Source organism: Pleurodeles waltl, chromosome 3_1 (assembly GCF_031143425.1).
Source record: "Pleurodeles waltl isolate 20211129_DDA chromosome 3_1, aPleWal1.hap1.20221129, whole genome shotgun sequence".
NCBI lineage: Eukaryota > Metazoa > Chordata > Amphibia > Caudata > Salamandridae > Pleurodeles > Pleurodeles waltl.
Window position 1 is genome coordinate 1,689,798,404 of NC_090440.1, and position 14,988 is coordinate 1,689,813,391.

General features: G+C 43.0%; 1 protein-coding gene across 1 annotated transcript in view; it reads right to left on the reverse strand.

Moving 5' to 3' along the window:
* FTCD (formimidoyltransferase cyclodeaminase) overlaps window positions 1-14,988 on the reverse strand; it is a 129,867-nt gene that overhangs the window by 40,645 nt on the left and 74,234 nt on the right. Inside the window, exon 6 of the mRNA XM_069225486.1 lies at window positions 13,545-13,682. Within this exon, the coding sequence (XP_069081587.1) occupies window positions 13,545-13,682 (138 nt within the window). The remainder of the gene's footprint in view (window positions 1-13,544; window positions 13,683-14,988) is intronic.

Sequence of the window (14,988 nt, forward strand, 5' to 3'; positions counted from 1 at the left end):
ATTGAAAATGAAACATCAAAAATAACAGATGATGGATGGAATGCTGAACAAAGCAAACCTTCACCCCCAGTCACAGTTCTGTGTTGCTAAAGTTGCCCTAAGTGGCCAGAGTATGCCCAGATGTGGGTCCCTTGCTTGCTGTGCCACTGGATTCAAGCTAGCCTGGCTGATGAGGGGTGATACATTGAAACCAGTCCCAGGATGTCGATTTCCGGTCCAGTGAGGAGCTGGCATGGCAGTTTGGGCTGGACTGTTCCCATGGGAGCAGGGTCACAGCTGATTTGCATATGGCTCGTCCAAACTGGGGTGGTATGGTGAGCAAAAGAACGATGGATTCAACCCAGATCTGTATTGTGGGTGAGCGAGTGTCCATCATTCTTTTGTGTTGCGAAAATGAAATCTCTCCTGAATAGGCAGGACAAATGTGCTTTAAACAAATATCCTGAATGGAAGGAGATAGAATGTAACAAAATGTGTGTCTTTATGGATCGTATCAGTCCAGGTATGTTGCTTTTGGGAACTGGCTTGGTCAGCCAAAGATCAAAGACAGAGCAAGACATGCATCTCAATATCAACGAAAACTATACTTGAAGTCTAAGACAAACTCAAAGATAGGGGCTTCACCAAATAACACTGATCCACAGTAACACTCCTCACCCCCAGCCTCCAAAGCAACAGGTTTAAAAGATGGACAGGATAATGCATAACTGATTTCTTTCTTAAAACGCACACACTATAGCATTTAAATTCAGTCCTGCACTGAATAAAGTGGAAGAAACAGACACTGGGCTATGTATTCCCCCCCCCCAGCTGAAGAAGAAGCCACCAGGACTGGCACTCCTAGAAAAGTTTTCAGAACACACCCTGAAACAATGACATTAGCCTCATGAATGTAGAGAACACAGGGGATATTCTACCAATTAAAAAAGGAAACATCAGGTGGTTCGGGAAAATGCTTGCACAGATCTAAACAAGAAATGGGAAGGTATGTGGAGAGACATCCGAAAATACAAAGCAATAGCAATTAGAAAAATGGCATACAAGATATGTTTTCAACGTTACATGACCCCTGCCAAGCCTAACCACTTATAGCCAGATGCTTCCATTAATTGGTTCCATTACATGTTAGAGATGTGAACGCAAGACAGGCACAATTAGGCATATATGGTGGGAGCGTTCCAAAATTGAGTTTTTGAAAGAAATTTTGATTATAAAAGAGAAGGGTCTTTAGGTCCCCAATCCTGTAAGACCCAGGCTTGATAATACTGGGTCTCTGGGAAGAAAGTGTGGATACCCTACACATTCAACACAAGGCACTAGTTTTACAAATGGTGGGAACCTCTAAAATGTTGATAGTCATAATGGACGAAGGAGTCTCCAAGTATCACTAGTGGGTTGACAGGGTTTGGCAGTTCCAGGCCATGGGGAAACTGTCATTTAATCCAAGACTAGAAGTAAAAAATATTTTGGAAATAATGGAAACTATTGGTAACATATTTGAAACACACTGAGAATTTACATATGGACCCAGTAAAGTTACATCTCAATAGTTCTCAGATATTACCACAAGTGCGGGAAGTTGTGGAGGGAAAGCAGGGCACTGGGATACATAGTTGTGTTGGGGAGCATGGGATACAGGTTTGTGTTGCGGGATCATGGGGATTCTTGTGTGTTATCTCCAAACCACAGAGGGTCACAGACCACCTATCTGATGATGACCTTCACTCCCCTCGGTTATCTTATAACACTACTAACAGGGCTTTGTTACCCACAACATTCACTATCCAGACTATACCCTTCAAACCACTTGGAGAATCTAGTCTCAACTACAGAACCTTGAATGAGCACAATCTAGTCCAAGTTCCCATGACACACTTTGAAGCTTTAGAAACCAAATCTCATCTCAAGTCTATTCTTCCCAACTGTAGATCAGCGGTAAAACATGAAGCTGACATTGAAGATCTCATTCTCACACAAGACCTTGACCTTCTAATATCAACTGAAACGTGGCTCAATGAGACTTCCTCGTCTATCCTTTCTACTCCTACCCAACTATGATATCATCAGACAGGACCGATCTAGAGGAGTAGGAGAGGTTCTAGCATGCATTTACCACTCCAAGATCACCCTCAAACATCCACAAACTATGCCAATGTGCTCCTGTGACTCACTGGAAGGTCTCATGTCATTAATTCTTCAAAAAAGTAGAAGACGACAGATAACTGAGTTAGTCCCATTCGGACATTGTTTTTTTTTTATGTGCTTCCATGGTTTACACGTTCTTTAGATGGGTTGTGCATAAAGTTCACAGCATTTCATGGGTGGTCACATTGTTCCATTTGCATTAGGTTTTGGTGATGGGGCAGAAATTAGTTCCTTTGTTAGACTGCAGAAGCACAATGGCATGTAGGTTGCAACTGAGATCCAGTGTGTTTAGGTCTGGGTTTTGAGATCGCAGCGGTCAAACAAACCTAATGCTAACAATACATTTCTAGTGGACTTTGGTCCACTCCTTTCAACCACCGGCTTACTTTGACCAGCCTCTTTCAAGTACTGGCTTACATTCTCTCAAATCCCACTCCGCATCTAGATCTTTACCCATGTGGTCCTTGTCACCATCGCCAACCTCAGGCTTTATCCATACCCTTCGAGTTCCCCCCCCCCCTAACTCCATTGCTCCTCCTCACCCCAGTCTCCCTCTTTCACCTCGTGTTCTGCATCACCCTGGCCACCCTCTTGTGTTCCTCCTACCCTTTATCCACATCCACAAGCCCACCATACAGCCACCCTCCCGTTTTCTTCCCTCCCTCCCCCCACCCTAACCTGCATCCTCGCTATACAGTGTCAGTTGATCCCGGCAGCCTCTCAGAGCCACCAGGACTGGGATTTATTTTCCTTTTATTTTTATTTTTGCTTTTTAGAAACAAAAGACGTCTACTCTAGAGGGTCCCATTCCTTCAATATAGTTCTCATTTTGTTCCCATAGTAAAAGACAGGTTGGCAAGGGGGTCCTCATCATAGTCCTTCCTTTCATTACATGTTATATAAACTAAGGGGAATTCCAGTGAAGGCTCCCTTTGCTGCCTGATCTTTATCTTGAATAGAAGCTAAAGCAGGTCGGTATTGAACGCAAGGTAGCCTTCAACACAGTTCACTTTTCAATTTTCGTTTCTGATTTTAATGTTCTTGTACTGCATGATTTGCACGTTACAGCAAAACTAATGACTTTGCCAACACTGGCCTTTGATGTTTTAACTTCTCCGACAAAGACATTTTAATTGCCGATTATGGCTTGTTACCTACCAAGTATTCACTCTCTGATACCTTAGCCTTTCAAAAAGGCAGCGCTTTCAACTAATCACCCTTACATTTGCATTTGTTTGACTTTTTTTGCTGAAAATGAAAACCCGTACACAGTGTCTTATAGATGCAACGAAACTACTGGCACTTACCAAGTGTATCTACTATGCAATATTGTGCTGGGTATGCTTTTGAAATTCACCACTTATCAATGCAGCCTTCATATTTTGCCTTTTTTTTTTCATAACACTCTTCTTTGAGGGCGCAGCTTCATTCTGCTGAGCAGCCTGCCCAGCAAAGGGGCCCCTCATCGTACCATTATTAACGCTGTGGCCCTGGATGTGGCTTGATGGTGAGATTTTCACACAGTCACCCTCAGGATAAAGACTTTCTCCAACAAATAGCCAGACTCATTGATGACGTTAAGATGTTTCGGTTATTGTGAGGCTACACTTGCTATCAACAGATAGGTCAGAAACCAGTTGGTTCATGTAACTGCAGTAGTTAGTCGCCGAATTACGAAACACTACCTTTCCAACACACTTCCTATTACAAACAATAGGTGTGAGGAAGTGTGGTGAATTATGAATCAAGGTGTATTAATGTGGATACTGGATTATGTATGAGTGTTTATGCTATTGAGTAAACTGCTTTTACTTAGGGCTATTTATTACGAATATGCATTATGCATTTACAAAAGTAACATGGTACTGCTTCAAGGAGGCCATGAAACTATGTCCTTGCTGGTCGTCGAGGTATCCCTAAAATGGTACATAAAGACAAATAAAAACATTACAAAAAAAAAACAAAAAAAAAAAAACTCTTACTCCGACAGACAGTGAGACGGATCACCGAATTTAATGACATGCATCTCAATGAACGAGGCTTTGAATTTAGGGACGAGATGTTTCGGAAAGGCCCCTTTGTGAAGGCCAAACATTAACTTCAGCGGACTACACAGCACACTAGCATCTTCAAGATACTCCCGGTCACCCTAAGCAAAGTTGCAGTTAACTAAAAGAGTACTGTCGGGTAGCAACATTTGTCAAGTCCTCGGACACAAGACCAGAAAGTTTGGTGTGGATCAACTCTAGTGACAGAATTAGTTTGTTAAAATGCTTGTGTTATGAGGATGACAACTCTCCTTCTGGCCATGACAGATGCTGTCCCCCATAGCAGACATGTGTGATAGCCTCATGGATTCTGGATGTTGTAGTCTTAGGTTTGCTTCCATAGAGCTAATTGACTACGACATCTGATGTAAATGATTTGTGAAGAGTTAAAAACTGGAGATAAAGTCCTAATGACCTGGTGTGAAGTGGACTCCCAACCGTGTCCCCATTGAGAAGGCAGAACGCATGCAAAGGACTTCGAGACACACGTGCTCTGGGTGGCAATAGTGGTGTTTAAGGAAGACATGTTGAAAGAGGACAATAAGTTCAAGCGTTGGGAATCCTGAACACCTATGAAAGGGCAATTTTAGATGGTCAAGAAGGTACTTGGTACAAAAAATAAGTGGAACTTGACCTTAAATGAAACTAAAAACACAAAGCAGGTTTGAAGCAACCACTCAATTTACCATCCTTGTTTAATTTCTTAAGAGTGCAAGAGTTTGGGTGAGTGGACAGCATTTTATGGAAGCAGAACCATGGCCTGGGGCTCGTCCAACTAGAAGCATTGTCTCGGGTTTAATAGTAATTCTGGGATTAGAAACGCTAGCAGTGGAGGGAGGGTACAGTCCGTCTGCCTCCGTTTCTGCAGCCCCAGCAATAACTTGTGACGTTGCAGCAAAACACTGGCCTTTGGGTTAAATCCCTTGTCCAAAGTTTTCAAAAGAGAAGCATACTCATCTACTCGCTTCCTAGCATTGCCAACATCATCAGCCAGCACAATAACTGTTTCCACAGGTAACGTTTTCAAACTAGACCTGCCCTCTGAACCCAAATTGTAAATCAGAGGAGACTTTTTCGTCTTAGACATAAAAGTGGCCCCAGCAATGGCCTCTAAATAAGGTAAGAGTTTCCCGCCATTGCTCTTAGCTGAAAGGTGGACTATCAGAGGTGGCCATAAATGGAGGAGGTGACAATTCTCTTCATAAGCACATTGGATGAGTTGTTGCCCAATAAAAGAAAGTACAAAGAAAACGTCTTCATGTGTGAGGTGAGCGTATTGACAATGGTTGTACAGTATCTAGAATACAGAATGCCCAAGGTGTGCCCATCACCTGCTGCCAGATCACTCGGACACCATTTATACCAACTGGGAAGTGAACACAATAAATGTGCATTCAAAACAGTGCCCATCAACAATCTTTCCATAGGAGATTAAAGCTTGTTGAGCTCAACAGTCTTTATAGACTCAACATGGAGTCCAAGTTGATAGTGTAGTGTTCCTGCACACGAAGATTTTTCCACCGGAAATAGGCTTTGAAATGATGAGGTCCAATAGTAACACGCACAGAAGTTCGGGTGACGCAATTCCAAAAATATTGCTTAGTTGAGGGCAAAATGGGGACCTTCTCCCAAGAGGGCTCCACTTACCTTGTCAGAACTCTCAGGTCGCCACAGAGTGGCCACCAGTGGCCCGACGCACCAGCTGAAGCATGGCACAGCTACCAACTGGTCTACAACATTACCTGTACCACACCACAAAGAAACGTGGATGGGAAAAAGGGGGCCATTCATTGCCACTAATGAGAAAATAAGCCAGACTGGCGGTTAATAGCTTTAGTCATACACGCCCAGCAGTGCTGCTGTCCTGGCAGAAATTGTCAACCCAGGAATCCCCCCTCCTCCCCAACCACAAAATTCCAGAATCCTGGTGGATGCATCGCAGATGAACATTCCCCCCCAGTAAGGCAATATATCCACAGTAGATTAACAAATGGGTGAGTCTATATGAACTGTTCGCACTGATATTCACCATCTTAAGAGTAGCTCAGCTTTGGTGTCCTGCTTAAGGAGAATCTGAATAACTGGAGAGATGGGTGACAAACAGAAGGAGCCACCCACGCAGGGATTTCACGGCCTGCACAGACATACCTCCCTGTGTAAGCAGAGAATGGTCTACCCGCCCCCGGTGCACTGAGGCTTACTTAAAGGAGGCTCGTTAGAAGGGAGATACCTGGAAGCTACTTCACACACCAAAGAACCAGCATACCAAGAAAGCAACCCAACGGTGTGAATACCACTCCCTGCACAGCCACGAGGGTCCGTGTCAACATTCGCCCTGGTAGCGGTGTTTTAACGCTGCAGAGTACAATCAGTACAGGGTGAGGGTGCGAGCGGGAAGGTGGAGAAAGGCCGGGCAGAAGGAAAGTAATTTTGTATCTCCGGAAATACCGTAGCTGCTTCCCCGAGGACACAGCTGATGTAAAAAAAAAAAACTATGACTAAAGGTATTAATAATGGCACAGAAAAGAAAGGGGGAGGTGTGACAAAGGTGCTTAGCTTACACGGGGGCAGCAGGTGCAGTGGCGCCAGAGCCCGGGTTGGGGGGCGGGGCACTGAACCCAGATTGTAGCTCTATTGTACAATTCAAACATTAGACAGGGTATCCATTCCCTTCTGTGCAGTAGGTCCCACGACACACTGGCTTGGCACGACTGCGAATAGCGACTGCGAAGTGTACTTGTGGAGAGTTGGCACGTATTCTTCTTTAAGTGATTAGAAACCAAAGAGGACCACTGAAGAACCACATGCACCGCCATTTCCTGCTTTTACTGAGCACCAAAACTAGCCGTGGCCCTGCAACTTTCTACAGGTGAGTCTCTCTGTTTGTCACTTATTTGTTGGTGATAGGCCAACAACTTTAAGATTAATTCCATCAACAACTAAACTCCTATTGACAGCCTTGGAGGTCCTAAGCTCCACTTCTTTGGGCTGGCTTTGTTGATGACCCCTTCAGTGTTGGTTCATAATGTAGGGCTCTACATTGACTCCAACTACTCATAGAATCTCTCCAAAACATGTTTCTGGTACTTTGAACTTCTCAGATGACGATTAACATTTTCACATTCCTGTTACTACCTCCCTGATCCAATCAAGACTGGACTATAGCAATGTGATCTATCTGCTACCCTAAAGAGCCTTCCACATCAACTTTAATTAGTGAGAAAGTTGTCACACAAATCATTATCAAATTACCTAGACATGCACACATTTCTTCAATGTTGAAACAATTACACTGGCTTGTTAACAAACGTTGAAGTGTGTTCAATTTCCACATCGCTATAAAAAATATCTTCTATAGTGCCAACCATGCCCTTCTCTCTGGCCACCAATATCTTCTAGGCGTACCTTTGTGCAGCACAGTCACCTGTGTACACAAGGCTTTCTTTGTGGTGGCTGACAAACCCTGGAACTCCCTATCCCCTTGTTCTGCAACCCTGAAACCACACTGCCCCAGTTACGAAAACAACTGAACCTGTTCCTATTCAGTTATAACAATCATTTGATCCTCTAGAGATACTTATGCTTCACAAGTGCCTCGAAGCTTCAGTGTTACTGTGTTGTATAAGTACCCGAGTACCCTACTATAGACCTTAGGGATAAATTAAACTGAAATATGTGGAAAAAAAACAATGGGCATCCTAAGCACAAAATGGGGTGGGGTGGACTATGAGCCTTGTGCTGCCGAGGCTCTGAGATGATGCACAATAACATTTACACAAAGGTCACTGTTCAGTCAGCAACAATTTCAATGATAAATTGAATGGAGGGGGCGGTTGGAGAACGGGGGTAGATTTACTATGTCGGTGCTTTCTTAACTTCAAAATTCCTTGATCCCTTGGCCTAAGCCATTAAAAAAAAAGTTTATTAGCATATTGAATAAAAATGTATCATACATTACAGAGGGTAAATATTAAAATCCGTACAGATTAAAAATACACATGCATTGTAAAATTGTGCTGGACCCCTACCTACATGAATTAAAAGCTCCCCTTTGTAAAATCAGAAAATTCAAAATATTGAAATAGTGTATAGTACAACCTAACTACTACTTTGTTTCATTCTTAAAGTTTAAAGAGATACCAAATCAATTGCATGTTTCTTGTACAAGGTAAATATGAACTTTAAAAATCTTCTAATTGCAGGTAATCATGGACGGATTCAGATTAAGTGCTTTCTAGAGCTCATCCACCCAAAATATACAGCAAGTAGAGTTTATTTCTACAAGTCTCTAAACTGGAAACTTTTTTTCCCTCCATCGGAGCAGTGCAGGCGGTAGCATAAAAACTGATAATCACTTTTGTGACGTGGGTACTATAAACACCTTTGATGGGATAGGGAAGAAAGAGATGGAGCAAGAGAATATCTTATTTAGTCAACTGAGAAGAATTCTGATCATTAGTAAAACTATGACTTTATTTATTCTGTTTTTCAGTTTTAAACTTGTTAGGGACAAATTCTCATAATCTCACAGATCTTAGAGCTCGTAAACAATAAGGAAATTCTAGAAACGGAGAGGATTTCCCACCAATATTAGAAGAAGCCTCCTTACAGAGTACAGGACGTATCAGTTGTGACATCCCCCCCACATCTTAAGCACATTTTCAACAAAGAATGGTCTTGTCACACCTTTCACACCATGCTGTTAAACCATATATAAGGATCTGATGGGGTTCTCTGATGTAGCCTGTAGAGGTTTTTCAGTGAACTAGCCTCTAAATTCTCAAATTCATGATATCTCCCTCTATAGATGACAGACACATATTGGCAAAAGGCCACACTATTGGCATTAAAAACTTAAAACTATAGAATACGATACCAAGTTATAGTTTTGTAGTACCATTGCACATCCACACTAGGTTTAAGTTCTGTTTTAGAGTTGCTACTTTTGGTGTTCTGGACTATTTAACAACATGAAAATTCCAAGTCTTAAGTCATGGGGCCTTATTTAGAGTTTGGTGGGCGGAATACTCTGTCACAAACAGGGTAAGTGTCCCATCCATCCAGTTTGATTACTAGCGCACTATAACCTATGGCACTTGTGATACAGCCAACGGGATATTTTTTGCATTTTGACAGAGTATTCCATCGGACAAATTCTAAACGAGAACCTTCGTTCTTTCTAAACCAGTGCCTTCTACCATCCAACTATACTTGTAAAACACCTCATCAAAAACCATGATTTTGTATTTTGTTAAACTCATAATTTATCCTGCAGTATTGAGACAGTCCGAGGAGCATTGTAGTCTGACGAGACCTCGTCGATCCCAAGGAAGATCTCAGCATAGGCTGATAGTATTTTTGCCACTCAACTTGGAAGGGTAGCAGAGGACATTTCCAAATTAATCAATGTTAAAAAAGAGTAAGAGCTAGGATAAAGCCTTACTTTATCCCTGACAAATTTAGTAGAAGATAGGTGAACTCAGAGCCATTACTAATTTGCATTTTAACCCAGATGGAGTTGTGGAATTTCTGAACTAAGCAGACCTTGCTTATAGATAGAATGTTTTGTTATTTGGCCCACACATTCGCCATGTCCACCCTGCAAAGGTATTGCTAAACTCAATGAAACAATAGGCAATCACAGGTATAGTGTTGGTCTCTAAAGCCCACCTGAGCCATGTTGAGAATATGCTCTCTGACTAGCCAGTCCTTCAGGGTATTTAGGAAGAATTTAGCAAAGGTGTTGCCATTCCTATCCAGTCAGTATTTTTTTGTGACTGTTTTAGGTCCCTTTCATGAATCAGATGAGGATGCTCCAGGATCAGGAGCCAGGAACACTGTCACTCTAATACATAACCAAAAGTGTTTTCAAGAAGACTGAACAATAAAGGATGTGTGACTGTAGGACTGCAGTTGAAAGGTCATTAGGCCTAGGGCTGCAATAGTTGTAGAGGTTATCAAGCCCTGTATCTCATAGTCTAAGGTGATACAACAAATTGTGAAACGGGAAACGTAGGCACTAGTCAAAAATAATTAATCTCATGTAAATCTGAAACTAAAACTGGCTGTTTGCATTCACAGATTTTAAAATCAGGATGTGTTTTTTTTCATTGAGTCTCTCCCCGATACCTACGCACAGCAGACTATCATGTTACTTGCATCAAGTAAATTTGCCTGCTTGCCTTCCTGATAAACTCATTTGTATTCTTGACAGTTGTAGCATATGCATTTTTTCTGCAACCTCTCTAGCATCACAAGGCCGCAATAGCAGATCTGCCTCCACAATGCTTGGGCACCTGAACTGAGGATTATAGAAGACATGAGTGACAAAGAACCTGCTTCTGAATATGGCACTTGACCAACTCTACTCCTGTACAGATCACCTTTTTAGGCTCATTGATTTTCAGCAAGTTGATCAAAACCTCTTGCAAGCACCAGAGCATTCTCAAACTAGTGCTGATCCTTATGGCCAATACCCCCATACAATCCTGGACTTGAATCTGTGTGGGAAGTAATCCTGAAATGCCCATCACACTGGGAAAAATAGACTTGCACGTACTTGAGCAACAACTTTTCACAAGCGAAGCTGGCACTTTCTGGTCTGGACAGTCAGTCCTTACTTTCCTTTCAACTCATCAGCCAGATAGTGCAAGTTGAGGGCCAAGAAGGACTGAAGTCAAGAATCTCATCCAAGCATGCATCATAAAAACTTCAGTCCATGCAAACATGAAAATCATGGACTGCACTTTATTAGGGACTACTGGAAGATATCATCATTCTCAACTTCAGCATTTCGGGTAATTCAGCCAGAGTCAGGGAATCAGAAGAAGTGGTCAGTGCTTTAAATGGACATGCATTCCTAATGCTAGAGTACTGATACTCTCCCATTAGAAATGTCTGTCCATTTGAAGGGATGGTAGTGGGACTTCACGGACGCAAAACCTCCAGCTTTCATACTCAGAGATTCGTGCACTGTTTTCATAACTTCTGTTTAGGGAGCTACAAACTTTCAGGACATGCTTTACGTAGGCAACTGTGTTTCAATGATCTGGACGTCATCAACTGTTTGCTTGTGCTCATGGAAGAAAACGGTATATGGCCTCATCCTTCCCTTTTACTCCGACCACTGGCCCACACACCATAAAGGCAGTCTTCACTAAAACTGCATTGATTCTTCCTATTCACACGAAACACTGGAAACAGCTGCTAGTAAAAAAACAAATAAACAAGCATTGGGAAAGACAATAGGTTTTGCCTATCCAAGATATATTGGCTTTGTCATTTTTTTTTTTAAGACACTTTGCACAGCAGCACAAGCATAACAGCAGCCTCCGCTGTTGTGCTAGGTGTGTAAAAACAGCACAAGGGGGACAAGCAACACAAGGAAGGTACAAGGGAGGGTGATTTAACCAAATACAGAAGGAGGGCACTGGGGGTGCACACGTGGGAGGAGGACGGGGTGGCAAAGAAACAGACAGCATGCATGGGATGGGAAAAAACAGACAGTGGGAGAAGGGTGGGGAAGCAGACGTTGTAGGGGGAAGCAACACAAAGGAGGGAGCAAGCACTGCAGGAGGAGTGCAGGGGTGAGGGAGAGGGACTTCAGACACATGCACTCTACAAGAGTGCACATAGAAAAGCAAACAAAAAAAAGCACCTGGAGGAGCATGCAGCCAGTGGAAGGACACTGGTCACAGACAGGAAGCGGCGGTTGGTCTGTGTTCCACTGCAGGGTAAACACAAAGCCCCTGTAGGAGGGTGGAGGAGGTCCCAACCAATAAGTCGTGAGGAAAAAGGATGACATCAAACCCAAATCAATAGCACATAATAAGTAATAGGCAAGCTCTAAGACAGTTTTAAGCTTTTTGGGTTTTTTTATACAACAGATTTCACAAGCACATTGCAAGTGCTGTGCAGAAGGACAACATTTTAAAAGAGCACCTACTTTCCAGTGCTTTATCATACTCAGTACAATGCTGTGTTCTGACTTCAGTTGTGTGGCATGGAAAGTCATGATATTCCAAGCTCTGCCTAGGAAACATAAGTCCCTCCTTGAAAGATGTCATTGTGATCGCTGTGATAAAGTTCAGAAGAGTCCCTTGCTCACAAAGAGTCTGAATGTGATAAACTATGTGTTCTCCTTGGAATCTTAGTGTAGACAAATAGCAGATGTTGGCTAAATCTCTAATTCCTGCTTTCCAGTTACTAACAGTTAGATCATACCAGAAAGCAACTGGCCTGAGAATAGAAACCAATGCCAGGTAGATTAGGCACAACAGACATACAGAGGGAGCACATCGGAAATGGAAAGCCAGAACCTGAGACACTTGTAGTGAATTCCACCTTCTAGACACAGCTAACACAGCAAAGCTACTCCTTGGCTTGTAGTAAGGGACATGTTAGGTTTACTGCCTTTATATGATGGCATCATCATCCACAATGACCAAGATGAACTGTGTACCACTGACACTGGACAAAGGGAGGAAACTGACCAGATGCAATACCTAAAGTAAGGATCCAGAAAACACAAGCAGAACCATGGGGGCCTTGGCGTTAATCGTAGCAACAAAGTAGTGATGGATGATCATGCAAAGGACAACAGCTGTATCCTGGGAATTTCTTTTGATAGCACTGTAGCTCAGTGGTTCCCAAAGATTTTGACTTCTGTGGACCCCCACTTTATCATTACTGGATCCCGGGGTCCCCACTGAATCATTGAAATCCAGAGACCCCCCAATGAGTCATTACTGAAAGCTGGTGGAACTAGTCTTTTACTATTATTACATTTTCTAAGCAGTAGCAGACTCTTCTGATGAGGTTTCACTGACCCCTAAGGGTCCACAAACCAAGAACCACTACTCTAGATAATTGATGTTTAAGTCCTCTGTGCCAGAACAAAAGGGGGCAACTACACATAGATCATCTTTGACCCCATACCATCAATTTTTTATTCCATCAAAAAGTATTAGCAATATCGAGGGTGTGTCCAGGTCGACAAGTATATCGGCACAGAATGGTCTATGGCAGATCCTAATCCTACTGAACCTCTCCCCGACATCTGCATCGACTATGGTAGATGCCTTCAGATAATCCATGCTGGTGTGGATCAGTTCTTCCCTTAATGCTGCAGGAGATCTCGCTCTACTGTACTGGATTAACTCATCAGCAAATGCATGCTGTAAACAATTCCTAAATCCACGTTCAGACAACATGCAGCAACTAATGTTTCCCTCTCCACGTGTGCCTGGGCAGTGCGACCAAACCGCTCAGTGACTGATCGATAGAGGGTTTGGCCAGCTGCTGCATGCCTATAGTGCAGGATCCCCGCACCTCTCTCAGTGGGGAGATTACCTTTGCATCCTTGCAGACCTCCTCATAGACGGCGTGGAGAGGAGTTATCTCAAAGTCCAGGAGATTGGTGGAAATCTGAGCAAGATTCACTTCATCCAAGTACCAGCCAATACCCTGCACCTTCTTCAAACGTCCAGGCTGTGGAAAGAACAAAGAGGACAGAGAATTTGAATTTAAAGGCTTCCTGGCATTCCCATGTTTTAAGAAGGATGCAAACTTGGCAATACTGAACTAGGATCATGTTTTACACGAAAAGTTAATAGATGTACAATAGGATATAGAAAAAACGTACAACATTCACAAGGTATTATTATAATAAATTTGGCAGTTCAGTGGTCATTGAGGTGCATTGTTACTGCCAATGTATAGATCCTGGCAGTCGTTATATAAACATACAGAAAAACAGCAGAAATCAGAGGCATGAACAGTGGTAAAAGCCAACACATCTAAACAAACCTCATGATAAAGCACTCTGCTGGATTGATGGCCAGAATCTCATTTTGCACCAGAACTCCATTTTGGTAAAACCGACACCAAACGTCATCCGTATTTCTATAGCACACGCCTGCCATTAGTATAGCCTTGTAGGATAGCGGCTAACCCATCAGTCCTCCAGTAGCAAATCCATGCTCAACTACCACAAGGTCTTCCCCCAAGTCACATAAGACGGCAGCACTATATTTTTCAAGACCTACTCAACATTTCTATATTTAACTAATAGAAGAAATGTTTTCAGGGTTTCCACAGTCCACAGCAGGTGCCTGCAAGCGTGAAGCAAGAGACTCCATGTACACTAAAAGCCCACTGCTGCATTTGGTCTTTATTCACAGACTGTATTCTGTGTCGAGGCCTACTGCACGAGAACCTGCATCCTTCTGGTCACTTCTGGGGTCCTCTTATTACAAACCCTCCTTAAGCAGAGTTCAGCCAACTTCAATGCTTTCTCTGAACTTCCTCATACAGCAAATCGAGTTACCTAGCATTTCTGATCAATAAAAAACGCTTGCGTGAAATCAACAAATCATGTAAGATTTTGGGGAGGCAGGAGGGACCAGCCATAGCGACATCAAAATGAAGAGATTTGCCAAATCTCACCACCATAAACAAACACTACAAACCAACTCTCAAAGCACCTTCGCCTTCTGGGGATCGCTAAGAGAACCAAGCACACCAAACACTGAACAATATTAACGCAAGGTCTACAAATTTTGGGTAAACGACTCATTGCCACATCCTGGAATGCGTCCCAGCCTCCCACGATTGAGAAATGGTTACGTGTGACCTTTTGCTGGGCCACAGCGGAGGCTATTACACTGAAGCAGGACCGTAATCCACAGGGCGGGAGTGGGGTGGTCATGCTTTGGGACACTTACTTGCCCAGATTATCAGATAAACTGACCTCCCTGGAGACCGGAGACACAGGACCTTGTGGCTCATCCCAGGT